This window comes from Aptenodytes patagonicus, chromosome 6 (assembly GCF_965638725.1).
Source record: "Aptenodytes patagonicus chromosome 6, bAptPat1.pri.cur, whole genome shotgun sequence".
In the NCBI taxonomy this organism is placed as follows: Eukaryota; Metazoa; Chordata; class Aves; order Sphenisciformes; family Spheniscidae; genus Aptenodytes; species Aptenodytes patagonicus.
The window spans coordinates 69,705,398-69,720,819 of record NC_134954.1 but is presented as its reverse complement, the minus strand read 5'-3'; the positions used below and the strand labels follow the sequence as shown (position 1 = coordinate 69,720,819).

Sequence of the window (15,422 nt, the reverse complement as noted above, 5' to 3'; positions counted from 1 at the left end):
TGAAACGAGGATGGAGATAGATTTTAAGATTGTAAACAATCTGAAATTCTTCCTCTCTCCTCCCTGCATAACTTTTTTTTTTTAATAGGCAAACTAAAACCTTTATGCAAGTATGTTTATAAATTAGGTGAGATCTCCTCCCATTCCCCACTGCTAAACCCAAGTCTTCCCAAAAAAGAAATATAGCATATTATCACTATTACAGTAAACTCAATGCAATAACTCAGGAAACATTTAGAGTGTGCACTACTGCAGACTTTTCCTCCCAATTGTAAACAAAGCTATCAAACACCGAGGATGTTGGTATTAAAGCTAAGGTTCATATCATAAAGAACTGGCCCATGACAAGCAGTTTACAAATGTTTCATCCTTTTCACATTATGCAGAATTTCAATACCATCCACAATGCTAGTACAGTAACTGAAATGCAAGACTGAGCAAGTCTCTGCTTGCAAATACCATCTGACACTTCAGGGAAATATTCCTCTTGATGTGTACACAACCCCCTTAGGTGTTAATGGAAGCTGTGCACGTACGTCAAGACGGGAAAAATCCCTTCCAAATTTTAGCATTCACATGCCTTTTTCAAATAAGCGAAAATATTCTGTTACTTAAATATGAAAGCTTGCAATAGCCACCTTCAGTTGAGTCTTAAAAAGACATGCCTTTCTTTTCTAACAAAACTAAATCCCATGTGGCTGTGGGCATCTTAAAAGGTATCCAAAAAGTTAAGCCACAATTACCTGTACCTCATTAATTCATCAAAAGCAAAATATATATGTACCACACAACATACAAAAGTTACACATTAAAAGTGCATATTCAGAATCCATTTGGCCCATTTCTTCAATTTACATTTGGTCATTCTATGCATCCTTTACTTTTCTATGTAACCATACACGTGGGATATGTTTTTTCCGTATACAATACTATTCTGTTTTCACATTGAACTCTTTACCTCTCGTTCAGTTCTGCATTAAATGTAAACTAATGATGGACCGTAAAGAAACACAAGCAAGAGGTTTATTCTGTGTTTCTTTTTACCATTTGGACAGCTTTGACACACACACAATAAGCATTACAAACTGTAATGAAAATACATTTTTGGGCCAAACCATTGCATATTTGCCCCCACAATGAAAAATAAATTATGTTCAAAGCAGTATATTGCCATAAATAGCCTGTAGGCATTCGCTGAAGGTAAACAGGCTCTCCCTATATTTAGCACTTGTCTAGGGTACATTACGTGCCGCTGGTTCAAGCGCTTTTAATGAGAGGCTAGTTAAAACCTTCCAGTTAGCACAGGACCAAACTATAATCTTTTTTTTTTTCTTCTGAAAATAATGGAAGATCCCTTTCAAAAATTAATCTTCAGTTATCAACTTTACTGCATTATGGAGCTAGTGCAATCCTGCAGAGCCTAGTCAAAAAGACAAGGCACATTAAAAAATAATAATAAAAAAATCAAGATACATTAGACTATATGGACTAGAGAGTCATTGAAGATAATTTAAGGCCTTTCAGTGAATTAATCAGTCTAATTTAAAGCTGAGGATTAAACCATAAATTATCCATCTGAAAAGCAAACAATAGGCTTTTTCAGCTTCTGTTCTGTGGACAAGGATAACAAAAACTCTTTGTTATGGTTTGTGAAAACACCTCTGGACATGGAGGAGTAGAGTCAATTCAATTTCTCTAAAGTTCATGGAAGATTTCATGACTGTTTTAGCCGTTTGCGTGGAATGCCAAACTGTGGACACTGTGCAGATGCTAGTGCGCGAAAGGCCTCTGCTACTAAGTGAGGGTGGGAGTGGATCATGGACTTCCAGCCTGCTGTTTCCATTATGTCTGTTGCTTGGCTGAAAACAGAAGTATTAAGAATAGTCACACAATTTTACAAACCAAACGCACAAATGCACAGTGGAGAAGAGCAGGCAAGGCAGAACTATTGCAGGAGAGCAGTTGAGAATTATGAGACAAACTTTATGAATGCCAGTAACGATGCCATCGGAAAGCAGCAGCAAATTGTAGTTCGGGTATATTAGTATCATCACATGTAGGACATAGGGTACTTATTCCACTCCACTCAGTACCAGCAAGACCTCAGCTGGAGGAGAGCTGTGTCCAATACTGGGCACCGTGTAAGATAACCGCCTTGAAATTGCTCAGGAAAAACAATGAAAATAAGAGGAAAACTAGAAGAAAATGAGGTCTAGTGTAGAGAAGAAAAGCAAGGGAAGACATGATAATCTCATTACATAGAAGGGCATGCTCAATTTGGGGAGAGAGAAGGATGACAGGATGAATCAGCTGAAACTGCAGCAAAAATGATGTAGTTCATGTACTAGAAAAAGCCACGAAGACAGATTAGCTGGCTGACTACAGAACCCTTCACTGAGAGCTCACAGTTTGAGTACCAGCGAAGCATGCTTGAGATCATTCACTCTTTCTTCAGTACAAGATCACGGACTACGTTCAGAATGGCTTTCAATGGCCACTGTCGATTTTTAACTAATACAGAAGCAGCAACAGATTTCAGCAAGTATCACGACATCCAGGAGATTAAAAACAATGTATTTACTCAATGTATGTATTTACTTTTTTGTGAAATAATATAAACCAAAAGCATAAAACTCACTCTGCACATGAAGAATATTACACTGGTTGGGATGCATGCCACACTGACACAGGACAAATTTGTAATTTGGAACCAACAGTTCATGCATCAATCCCAAGTTTCCATTGCCCTGCGTTTTCAAAAGCCTTTCACGAGCACCCTCATGCTGTTTCAGGAACACTGTCAAGCATAAAGTTGGCAGCTGACCTCTACACTATACGATCTCTCAAAAACCTTTTGCAGATTTCTAATGCACACCTTTAATCTTCTGCTGCGAGTCAGTAAAGGTAGGTGCCTTGAGAAACAATATCAAAGTTCAGACTCCCTGGTGCCCAGAGTCAGTAAATTAAGCCCGGCCCTCTCACATTATTTCCCTGATTTATTGTAGATGCTTTATTTGAAGCAAAGATGACCAGCATCTTTACTAGCAATTATCCAAGACAGAATCCAGCTCAGTTAAGTTCCAAATCACTTGAGAAGGAACACATCAACTAGTTTACATTGTTATGTATTCTGACTTTATTAGTTTTTCTACTGGTATTTTACTATTTCCCTTCTACCACCCCCTTCCTCTTCCACATAAGGCTCAATCATTAGGCCTGTAAAGATTTTTTATTTTTTTAAAAAAGGAGAAACACTCTAATTTTAAAGTAACTGGTACAACACAGCTTTTAACTTCTCTGGAGATTCTGACGGTAAGAAGTAAGTCCTCTGCTGTCCTTTTACTGTTTCAGCCTACCACTGGCTATTCTGAAGCTGGCTGTCTTTTCTATTCCATGATTCACTTGTGCTGTTTTAAGTACACGCTGCAATCAGTCCTACTGTCTGAGCCACGTATTCTCAACCGATTTCCAGTGCAGGCATGAGCACTTACAGAGTCAGCCAGATCAGAGGGACCTGACTGACGAGTTTTGTGGCCTTAAGAGTACTAGGGCTGGCATGTGGGAAGGTGCACAAACATGTCGCTGAAGGCAAAAAGAGCAACTGCCCTCCTTTCTTTGGAAATACTGCAGGCTCAGGCAACACTGCAGGCTCCGATTGACCTAGGCAAGTCTTGAAACCACACTGGGGTTGCCACTCCTCCAGGCACAAACCTCGTTAGTCAAGAGAATGGCTTCCTTTCTCTTGTGGTGGCTGCTGCCACCGTCTCATAGCACTGATATGTCCCTAGGAGAGGAATGAAAACCAGCTATTGTTACGGTCTCACACTGGAGGGCAGTTAACTCTCCCTATCATTTAAAGGGGAAGTCAGAGTCATAACTGGGGTAGCATCTGCTGAATCCTACTTTACTTCCAGTCAGTGACTGGCCTCAGTAGTGTGGCAATGAAGCAACAGTTCTTAAGATTTGCAGTCTATTTAGCAGTGTTTGTACAGAACATCGTGAGGCAGGGAAACTTACTTGCTATTCCAGTTTTTCCCATCTTTACACCCAAGTTGTCTAAGAACACTGCACCTGTAAGAAAGAACTGTGCTAATGTTGAAAAGGTACACAAAGCATAAATGCAAATATATTTAAAGTACCATAAATATTACTTGCCTGTTAATAAAGTCTATTGCTTGTGCTTTTAACTGTTCAGCGCTGTGCAAATCTGCGAGGATAAGAATGTCAGCAACATTTTCTACCGAGAGGTTACTACAGAGTGCTTCCTCACACATGACCTTCAGCCGTTCCAGTGCATACTGATAAAAGAAAAAACTACACTAATCATTCTTCAAACTCATTCTTTCTACCATTACCTCTACAGTCTTTAAGATAGCTCCAGTCATGAAAATGCTTGGTGCCTCCCAAGCTTAAGATCAAACCGCTTCCAAACAAGTAATTCAAAATTCAATACACTGCATTGAAGAGTCCTCAAATGTAAGACATGCATTAGGTTTGACACAAACCGATCAAATGCTTTACTGGGAGAACTTTTATTAAAACAACAAAAATAACTCATTTAGAAGTTTTCGTTTTCCTTCAGGTTGGTAAGGGAGAAGAGCAAGGAACAGACACGGGCTCTTTATCAAAGTCATCATTAGACAGGTTTACATCTCAAAGCAAGGGGCAAGAAATTATACGATGGAAAGTTTCATGAAACTGTCCAAGGGAAAATACATTAGCCTGTTTGAAACTAGCTTGTTCCAAGTTTACCCCCACCCCTATCTCTGAATTTCTTAATTTCTTCCATACCTTTGACACAGCCTACCAGAAAACTGATGTAAAATAATTACATTCCCATATTATATTTCGCATGAATAAACTGGGCTTCTTTTTTGAAGGAAGTCATAGTCTGAACAGGTTTCATTCATCTGTATACATTTCTACTGAGATCTTACCCATCCCATTTAGTTTAGCACCCTTCAGATACAGTTTTCAAGTCTAAAAAGAATTTTAGATGTGCAAGCGGCATATATTCAAGTCGCCACTCATACATTTGTATTAGCAACTGTTCTATGCAATGAAGAAACGCCATTGAATAAAAGTCAAATTATTGGGCTAACTTCTATGTTTCTAGACCTATGCATTTTTACTTCCATTTTATTACTATACTACTCCTCAGGATACCTCTGTTTAGAGTAAATAAACATCTATTATAACAAATCCGTACCCACCCAAGTCATACAGCAGTGTAATGCCTTTGGTAATATGCAGAACACTCATTTTTAGATTATTTCACATTCAGAAGGAATAGCAGAAAGTTTCTAGCAGTTTTTAACTGTTACAAAAAGCTATTGGGACCTCCTAGCTCACCGTTACTATTTCCTGCTATTGCAGACAATCATACAACTGTACCTTATAATACTCTCTGCATCTATCAATTATGCCCTAAATAAAAGCCAGCATTCATAAAACACCACAATTTCACCTTCCCACTTGGGCGTACTGAAACTTGACAAAACACAACCAGTTTATCAGTTTTGGAAGATGAGACGCTGGCAATGAGAGGCAAAAAGAATAAGACTGGTAAGTCACCAAAGCCAGGGCAGTGCCAGGTCAAGAGATCTTGAAAAAACAGAACACATGAAGTTGCCAGGAAAAAAAAAAATTGTTTCTTGACATTAACTACTGGGATGACTTTTATTATCTTAAATGACTTCTATTAGGATTGATTATGAGAACAGGCAGTTTTCACCACTAATGTTTTACGGATATGATTGCATAACCAATTCGGAAATTGCAAAGGTAGTTTAAGAAATTGCCATACTCAGCTGAGAGTGAAAAAGTTTCAGATTACACACACTAAAGTGAGTATTTTCTGGATTCTAAACTACTTAAGCCTCCTCAGGGAAAGACAGCTATCTTCAGAGGACACACAGTTAACTAAAATTTCAACTCAAGCTGTAAAGCAGTGAAGAAAAAACAAGGTATTTGGTCAAGTTTTTAAAAAGTTAGAAAACTGTAAATTATTATATGAAGGGGAATAATCTCACCTGAATTGCTGTGCTAAGTCCCCTCATCTCAAAAATCATAGTAGAAAAAGTATTTCACAGAGCGACAATTTAAAGAGAATACAAGATCCCAACAAAGAAGAGATGAATGATTAGAACTATTACGTTTGTAGGGAAGAAAAAAAAAAGTTCTGAAGTAGCAGTACTTTTGGGGAGCACAGTTAATTCAAACACTTGTATAAATCCCCTTCAAGAATACAAAGATATAGGATACATTTTATTCAAGACCAATTTTCTAAACCATATTAATAGTCCCCAATTTCTAAAAAAAATTTGATAGTAAATATAATTAATATCTGAAACACTTCTGGTCAAGAAAGATTTATCAGCCTTCTACTGCTAAAAAAAGTCTATTCTTTCCCATCTTTCTCCATTTCTGATGAGATCTGCTGCTCATATTTTAAAAAAAATCAAAACATATATCAATCTGAAAAAAAGATTTTTTTTTTTTTTTTAGAAGAACATTCCACAAGCAAACATCAGGTTTGAGAACTCAGGAGTCTATTACTTACTTTGTCTGCAGCTGCCAACAAATTGTCAGCCATTTTTTCAAGGTTTGGTGCTTTTCCTGTGTAAATGAATCTCATCATTTCTTTAAAAACTTCAGGGTCTACATCATTGATTTCTACACGATTCTGGTAAAGAAGAAAAATCAATAAAAGCCTCTGGAAGTTAGCTACAACTTCAACGTGAACATATCAAATATCATCTGCATGCGTGCTACAAGTTTTCATTTGCCATCCATCATACAAAATCCTTACAAATTTAAGTTAACATTCAACAGTATTAAGCAGAAAGTAATTAAGATCGGTAGCTCTTAAAGTCAGGTAGAAATCAGTTGGAAAAGCTTAGGCAATAAAAAGTAATTGCAACTTTTTTCTAGAAATGTCTAAGACTGGAGACTACTGCACAGGCTGTACATAAAAATCAAGGCACAGTTTCAGGAATATTTAAAAGCGCTGCTGAGTTTCCAACCCTACAATGATGTGCTTGGAATATCAGAAATCAGAGCAGCAGACAGAACAAAGCGAGCCATTTTTGGCTCGACTTAAATTGAGTCAACACAGCCTACGTTTGATTCTCAGAATCCAAAAAGCAAACAAAGCAAATCTAATTGACATCATGTAGCTAAAGGCCTTCCTAATAAGTCTGTGGTATTGCATGCTTGACCCCATCCTCTCATAGTATCCCCCCTATAAGCAACCAACGAAGTAGGAAATTATGTCAAATATGTAGAAGCACCAGACTTTTGAATGGGGTACAAAAATCACAGGCTACCAGCACGAGATGTACACGTTCTGGTCTCCTGTCCACTGAACCATATACAGCATTTAGAAGTAGGGCTGCACTGGAGATTTACTGCTAACATGAAGGTGAAGGGCCCCAACATGGCACATTACTGAAGCTGGGACATGTCTGGGTTTCTTTCAGTCCAGAAATCCCAATAAAATGCTTCCAATATTCCAATTCTACCTGTGAAAGTTTCCAGATTGGAGAAGTGCAGGGAAGAAAGATGCCGTGTTTGTGAAACTCAGTTGCACTACAGCACCATATTAATCTGATGTTTTTGTCCCCACAAGTGGCACCATTGCAGCCTCCAAGACTAAGTGACCATCATCTATTACAAACCTTCAGTAAGCTGATCCGTTCCTTGCCTACAACCAACCCATTTTAGATATTCTTCTTCATGAAAGACACAAACAACTCCTCGCTGTGGGAGATATCAAGTGCATAAAAGCAGAAGCGGCTCTCTGCGCTGATTAAGCAACTATCCATCCAAAACACTTAAACAGGTCAAGTGCCAGCAGAAACTGAATGAAAAGGAGTGCTTCACTGCCTCAGGGCTTAATTTGAGTCATAATTCACCTGTTGTTTCTTTGTGTCCTAGCTACCATATAAAAAGTTTTAATATACTATAGCAAAACCTTAGTCAAGTCACTCGGCTTCTGTGAAGGTATAAACTGAAGCAAAAAGGGGCAGAGATTACTAGGTCAATTACATCAGTAGCTAATGTTAAAAAAAAAAAAACAAACTGATCTAGGGTAGGTGCAAGTATTTGAAAGAACAAATCCTCCAGAACCTCTCCACAGTCAGCCCTACCTGCTCTTTCTATGCAAAGAAACTCCCGCAGAATTCTCCGGGAAAGCGTTCAGGAGTAGTAGCTTCTCCACTCATGCAGCATCATGCAGTACTCATCTTACTCAACTTGCAATGCTTCAAGTTTTCTGCAACTTTTCCCTTTTTCACAAGGTACACATATTTACGTGTAAAGTTTTCAGTAAGGCTTACCTTTTTGCTTTCCTCCATTTCATGTTCAAACATTGCATTAAAAACTGGAGATCGTGCTGTAGCGAGAAGAGTAAATATTAAATATAATCAGATTTTAAACTTTTAGCGATTTTAGTTACAAAATAATAGCAATACAAAAATAGAAAGTACCTGCAAGGACAGATTTATGAGCTTTGAATTCTTGTCCTCCTACATAAAAACTGCAATCTGTAAATCTTGTTGTTTCCCAGAGATTCCCTAAATCTTCTGCTAGTCGACATTCAGGTACCTTCAAAGTGTTTGTATTAGACTGTCCTGATATATTTACTGAGTCTTGGACCACGCTTACCTAACAGAAAATCACAGCAAGACAACTCCTTCATAACTGAATGCCAATAATAATTAAATTACAGTACCTATTGCTAGAATTTCAGCAATTCCAAAGCAAAGCAAAAAACAGTGCTGTTTCTGGCATTAGGCCGGTACCGTAAACCAATGCTTTACAGTTTACTTTTAAGTAACATAAAACAAATAGGGCTTTACTTAGAGACTCTAATATCGTGTATTTATCCAACCAAAACAAAAAGAAAGAGCACAATACCACATGCCACCTGACAAATGCCAAAGTAAATAAGTCAAGGACAGATACAGTTCTTGGGAAACCAGTGGGATCAAAACAAAGTTAACGCTACCTTCAGAGATAAATTAACAGTTCAACACTCTTCACGCATTTAAGTAAAATATATACAATACAAAATTCTAAACAGACCATCAGGATCACAAGGTCACAGAAAAGTCTCATAAGAATAATCCATAGAAATTTTGAATAGTATGACATTCCTAATTTTAATTACAGTAAGTTCATACTTAACCTGCAACGTGATAATGCAAACTAAGTGCAAGTAACATAGCTCCTTCATTACTTCATTTTACTGTGCCCAGCTGAGGCAGGAATCACAAGTGATTGTCTTCCAAACAAGATTAAAAGCCATTATTTTAGAAATCTAAGTCAATGAAATATAAGATGTAATAGTGAAATGCATGCTCACAGGACGTAATTTTTGTATGGAACTAGTTAAGAAAACTGTGAAATATGCGCATCTGAAGTGAATATATTGCCATTATTCCTCTTGTTTAAGTCTTCCACATAAGAAGTAAACAGGACAGTAGCATTCTTACTTGCTTTCTTCAAGTATCTTTACATACTAAGCCCTTTTAATCAGTATGTTGGGAAAACAGAAGAGCTCAGCAGGTTTTACTTCTGTTGTCTGAGAGCACACCCCTGAGAATAAAACCTTCGTAAAGAAGAAGAGAGTCATACTACGAGATCTTGATCATTGCATCTCCCAAATACAGAAAATTAGGATTATATATTAAGAGAAAACGCTGACACTGTTAAGATCAGTGCTTTGTTTGATTTCCACAGGCACAGCATCTGGAATTAATCTGGCATAAAGCAAAAATAGCACAGCTAAGCTTCACAGAAAGTCAGAGCACTGCAAACCAAACTCCAGATCAGAAGAGGAAGATGATCCAATTAAGACAGCAGCTTGGGGATTTGAATCATTGCCTAATTCCCTGTTTCATCCCATACCCCCTCGTGATTATAAGAAATTCCTTTATATTCTTCCACCTTTTAAAAGGAAAAAAAAAAATACCCCAAAGCACTGCAAAATTCCACTTTCACAGTAAGACTATACATTTATAACGTTGAAAGATCTATAGAGCTATTGTGTACTCTATTTCACAGTTTTCATACGCACAGAGTGATTTCAGGAGATATACATACACACAAATGGAGTTTTAGCTTAGCAAAGCTAGTCTTCTGTTGCCAAAGGAGAGTTCTGCTTCTCCAGAGACTTGACTCAAAGTTCATGATCCGAGTTGTCCGCACAGCCTCCTCTTGTTAGCTATAGACAGTGCCTAGGAAGGTCATCTACACATTCTTTATGTGTACTTAAACTGATCTCTGATGTTCCAAGCTTCTGCTATTTTAGAATGGTTTCTAATATATATCGATAGTTGTGCAACACAACAATTTGCTACGACCCATCCTTTTAAGATATAACCTGAGCAAAATTTTAATTCAAGTCTCCTACATCTGAATGGCCTGGCATGTATTGTCTATAGGTTGTAACAACTTTTAAAGATCCTAAATACAAACACTTACGGGGGTCTGATATTTCATATCTCACTTGTCCAGATGGCATGCTTAAAATCAAGTGCTTTCTCTTTTTTTTTTTAATTTATTTAAATCAAGCTGAAATCCAATCAAGTCAATCGCACATAACTATTGAAAACTCATCTGAGGCTAAAAGTGACTGTTTTATGATTGTCTCAACACCTGATACCAAATGCTTGCTTCAGGCACCTTAGAGTTGTGTTTATACAAGTCACTCGCACGAGTGAAGGTCCTTCTTCACTACACTGCAGGACAATGGGGAGATGCTAGAACTAATAGCGAACAACCTATCTCAAAGAGCAGTAGCAACCTAGCTGGGATTTCCAGGTACTCTACAAGGCCTGACTTTACTTCTTAGGAAGCTATCCAACACGCGGCTTTTGCATGGCATGCATACTTTGGGGCACAGGTCCTGTTTGCATTGCATACCCTCATGTGTAAGGGTATACAAAAATGTATAAACTAGGACTTGAACAAGTTCTGTGTGTGAGATGACAGTTAACATGGATAATGTGTATCATTTTCTTGGTTTTGAATCTGTGGTGATCTAATAGTAAAGATGACGTAAGTGATACCCTAGACTACTCTCTCAACCTAAACTAGGTAAGAGACCTGTGAAAGCACTCACTAGGAAAAACGTCCCTGAAGAGAATTTACTATTCTATTAGCAAATGAAAATACTTGCAAGGCTTGAGTAATTTCAGATTATATGGAAAGTGAGAACTGTGTGAAAAAAAAAAAAAGTATTTAATCAATAGGTCACTTGTCAGTGCCAACACCAGACTTTGCAAAGTATTTTACTTAACAACCCTTCAGTTTCCAATCCAAGGACATATCCAGCTGATCATAAGAACATTCGGCAACACAGAAGGAATACCAAATAATCCTTCCGCAACCCAACAGGGAGAAAAGAAGAGCCAACCAGCACAGTTGGTACTCAGTGACCTTTACTAAATACCTGCTATATCTGGTAAGTTTTATCAAGCCAAGTGCAATATAGTTTTAAGAAGCGGTAAGTCAGTCTTCCAACTAGGATACAAGTAGGAAGGCAAACACAGAAATTAGAACTTACAGTTAAGTTTTAAAAGGACAAAAACTTCAGACTTGTCTATAGAAACAGGTCCTTCAAACACCACCTATTATTTCTAATGACAGCTGAAGAGCTAGAAGAACACATCTGAATAAACAAATTTTAAAAATATTTGGATTTCCAATTTTTTTTGTTTTAGCCTGAAACAAGCCAGAAGTTACTTTAACATGCTCACTGTGCACAACTAAATGTTGTACTTCCTTCAGCATTTATAATCAGGGTAGGTCAAACACTTCACAAAAGCCACTCACATTAAAACATCGAGAAGTTTTGTAGGGAAACACAGTTATATTTAAAGATTAGCATAAAAATTTAAATAACTATTTCTCTCTGGAAAATTCAGTATTTGTTCAATTTAAAAAAAAAAAACCAACTTTATCTCTAAAATTAGATAGTGACCTATTTCCAAAACCAAACACTATTTTTAAAAGCTGTTCATTTACATCAAAGTATCCATTACCAGGAAAACTTAAAATGAGAAAATACTCAAAAGTATCTTTACAGAACCATAAAACACTTGTTACATCTGCTTTTATCACCCAATAATTGTATTCATAACAAATTTATCATGCAGCTAATTTAACTTGTCTAAGTGAAAATAAGATGCACTATATTTGCAATATCTAGTCTCAGGGGCCACATTTCAATTATTCTTCCTACACAGCATAATGACACATAATTAAAATGTAATCTTGCCAAGACAATTTTACACATTTCCTGTAAATACACAGATCAAAGCAAACTTATTAGCAGTTAGAGCATCTATCATCCTCCTAAGCCACTAATCACTTTATGGCAGCAAAGATAACTTGCCAATGTATATTTAACATACACTGTACTTACATTGCAACTTTCTCCAGTTTCCATTTTTAACATTGAGTAAGCTTTTTACTGAATTTTAATATGATAATTTAGGTTACCAACATAACTGATATTATAAAAGTGACCCGTAATACACCATGAAGTTAATATCGAGAGCTGTGGTATAAATTTAATTCTCAGTATTAAGCAGTCCTTCTACAGGATACTTGCACTTGTTCAAAAAACAAAATGTAACGTTTAATTTACTTGAAAGACCTGTTCATTGGTTAAAGCCATCAATTATGACATCACAGGAATACAGATTCTGACAGTTGTTTGATTTTTTTTTTTAATAATGCGTACCAGCATGCAGACATTTCCTTTTGCTTATCCAGTGAAAAACAATCCTATAATTCCAAGTACAACTTCTTTAAGTAAAAGTGACCTCAGTAAAGTACTACTTCTACAGACAGCGCATATCAGTCACCTTTTGCATAAGTAATTCTATAGTCGATTCTAACGTTATCCTGGCAGATTCATGAAGACCACCAACAGTTTACAAGTGCTCAATTCAGACTTATTCTACACTTCAGTGTACACGTATCAAAAAAGAAAATACGATGCAGACAAAGCAAGTAAATGTGTATCTTATTTATAGTTTACAGAAATCAACTTTTATAGCGTATTACTGTTTAAATCAACATAAACCTCTATTTATTAGAGCAGAAAATATTTTATTTAAAAGCTTACCACTTAAACTATACCCACCTCACAAAACAATGTAAGCTTGTCATCTGGTAGAAGACCATTAGCTTCATCTAGTAAAAAATCTCTTCGGATAAATTTCTTAAAACCCCAGTCCTTGCCTTGCACAAATCGATACGCTCTTTGGCTTTCTGATAAAAACAGTTATGTACAAATAAGGCAAATTAAATAAAAATATTAACAAACAATAACACCTACACCTTCTGTATTAAGGCTAAGTGTTAATCCAAAAATGAATCGATTTAACACATTTGGATTGTATGTGTCACATTTTTAGGAAACCCACAACTGATTAAAACTTTTTTTAATGTTTTAATAGTGGTATTTTATAAAACACTTGATAGAACTTTTTGCAGAACTTTTGATAGAACTTAGAGCAGAATTTGCAAGTCAAACCATATCATCTCCTTAGATGTTATCTTAGGCACCATCCAGCAAGAGAGGAGTTTTCCAGTTAATGTTTAAGAACACCAATGTGTCAAAATAGAAACTGTTCACAGGGAAGTACCATTACAAAAAATTTGTCAACACAAATGCATTCTGACAACATTTCTGCAGTTGTCATAACAATCTGTTTTGACTTCTTCCTGAAATGAAAAAATCTTGCTTCACAGGTTGAAATTATTTTGAAATACAGTAAAAGCATTAAAATCAAAACAGAAATAAAAGCTTTCAAGTAACAAACTACTTCTTTGGTCATAAAAAGATATTATGTATATTTACCTTTTAGCCATAGCTATGAGAGGGTTGGGTTTTTTTAATCCATCAGATGTGCTAATTATATAGATAGATAGATTCTTCTACAACATCCAAAATAAAGACATCAGGAAAGTGACTTCTCTACACTACAGTTAACTTGGTAGCTTTTACTGTTATCAGCAAGAACCAGTGTTAACCCTCTGAAATTAAATGATCAGTAGCAATTTAAGTATACAAAACTACAAAAATAAAACCACATGAAAGTGTAAATGTATTTTTCTTCTTTCTAATCAAGTTAAAATGTTAGTTCATTACCTATTTTATACACAGCTTCATCACTTGAAGCAGCAGTCTATGCATGAATTATCAATTTACAAAGGACATCTACAGCCGGGCATCATTATACTGTATAAATGAAAACAGAGCATCTCCAGAAGCAGATGGTAAATGGCTGGAAAGTCCAAGAAATAAGATTTCTGTTGGTAATTTTCCAAAATTAAAAGATGTTTATAATTCCTGTAGTGCCAAATACAGGATAGCTACTATTGCAGAAACTGAAGACACAGCTACTCAGAGGGTTTTTGGGTTTTAGCACCTTGTGATTTTTAGCATTTAAAGTACCACTTGGCATATAATCTTCAGATTCTCAAAATCCTTCCATCCTACATTGCGTGTCCCTCATTTAGGACAGCATTACGAAGAAAGCCCTCATACATTTCCTGGGAAATCAGCACAACTGAGTGCCTCTCTGAAGTGCCCGTAAACTCATGTACACAGCATGGGGAAGAAAGAGGAGGAATTAGAGGTCTGGGCGCAGTTGCAGGGCTACGATCTCCTTGGCCTCAGAGACATGGTGGGATAGCTCACGCAATGGGAATGCTGCAGCGGACAGGTACGGGCTTTTTAGGGAGGCTAGGCCAGGAAGGTGAGGCAAGGGAGCTGCCCTTTACATGAGAACTGCAGGAACACATGGAGCTCTGCCTTGCGATGGACGATGAGCCAGCTGAGAGTTTATGGGTCAGGATGAGAGGGCAGGCCAATGTGAGCCATGTTGTGCTCAGTGTCTGCTACAAACTTACTGATCAGGAAGAAATAGTTGACCAGCGATTGGGGTCCTGGTGGACAAAAAATGAACAAGAGCCAGCAGTGAACCCTCAAGGCAAAAAAGGACCAGCAATATCTAGTTAAACACTAGAACGGGTTGCCCAGATAAGTTGTGGAGTCTCCATCCTTGGAGGTATTCAAAGTACGACAGGTCCCAAGCAAACTGCTCTAGCTGACCCTGCTTTCAGCAGGGGGTTTGGTCTAGACAACCTCCAGAGGTCCCTTGCAACCTCAACAATTCTGTGATTCTGTTATTATCTCAAAATATTTTTTGATGCACACACTGCAGTTTCATTTAATTACATACACCAATCCACTACTGGACTGGAAGACTGACTCAAGCCAAAAGTCATGATCCACCAAATGTATAAAAGTGTAGCTTTGTTCATGTAAGCTCCAGGACCAGGAGTCTTGCAGGGATTGAAGCAACCAACTCCATAGGAAGATGATAAATAGAGTGAAA

At 37.1% G+C, this 15,422-nt stretch overlaps 1 protein-coding gene across 3 annotated transcripts in view; it reads right to left on the bottom strand.

Annotated features, from left to right (window-relative positions):
* The window catches only part of SPOPL (speckle type BTB/POZ protein like), a 78,179-nt gene that overhangs the window by 43,078 nt on the left and 19,679 nt on the right, over nucleotides 1-15,422 (bottom strand). The window contains exons 5-11 of one of the 3 annotated variants that reach the window (XM_076343112.1): nucleotides 13,160-13,287; nucleotides 8,490-8,667; nucleotides 8,340-8,395; nucleotides 6,563-6,685; nucleotides 4,156-4,298; nucleotides 4,018-4,071; nucleotides 1,007-1,859 (exon numbers count right to left, since the gene is read on the bottom strand). In XM_076343112.1, coding sequence (XP_076199227.1) covers nucleotides 1,715-1,859; nucleotides 4,018-4,071; nucleotides 4,156-4,298; nucleotides 6,563-6,685; nucleotides 8,340-8,395; nucleotides 8,490-8,667; nucleotides 13,160-13,287 — 827 coding nt within the window. In that variant the 3' untranslated portion in view covers nucleotides 1,007-1,714. Of the gene's footprint in view, nucleotides 1-1,006; nucleotides 1,860-3,750; nucleotides 3,785-4,017; nucleotides 4,072-4,155; nucleotides 4,299-6,562; nucleotides 6,686-8,339; nucleotides 8,396-8,489; nucleotides 8,668-13,159; nucleotides 13,288-15,422 lie in introns of those variants that run through there. The other 2 variants (XM_076343113.1, XM_076343111.1) reach the window with 2 other exon arrangements.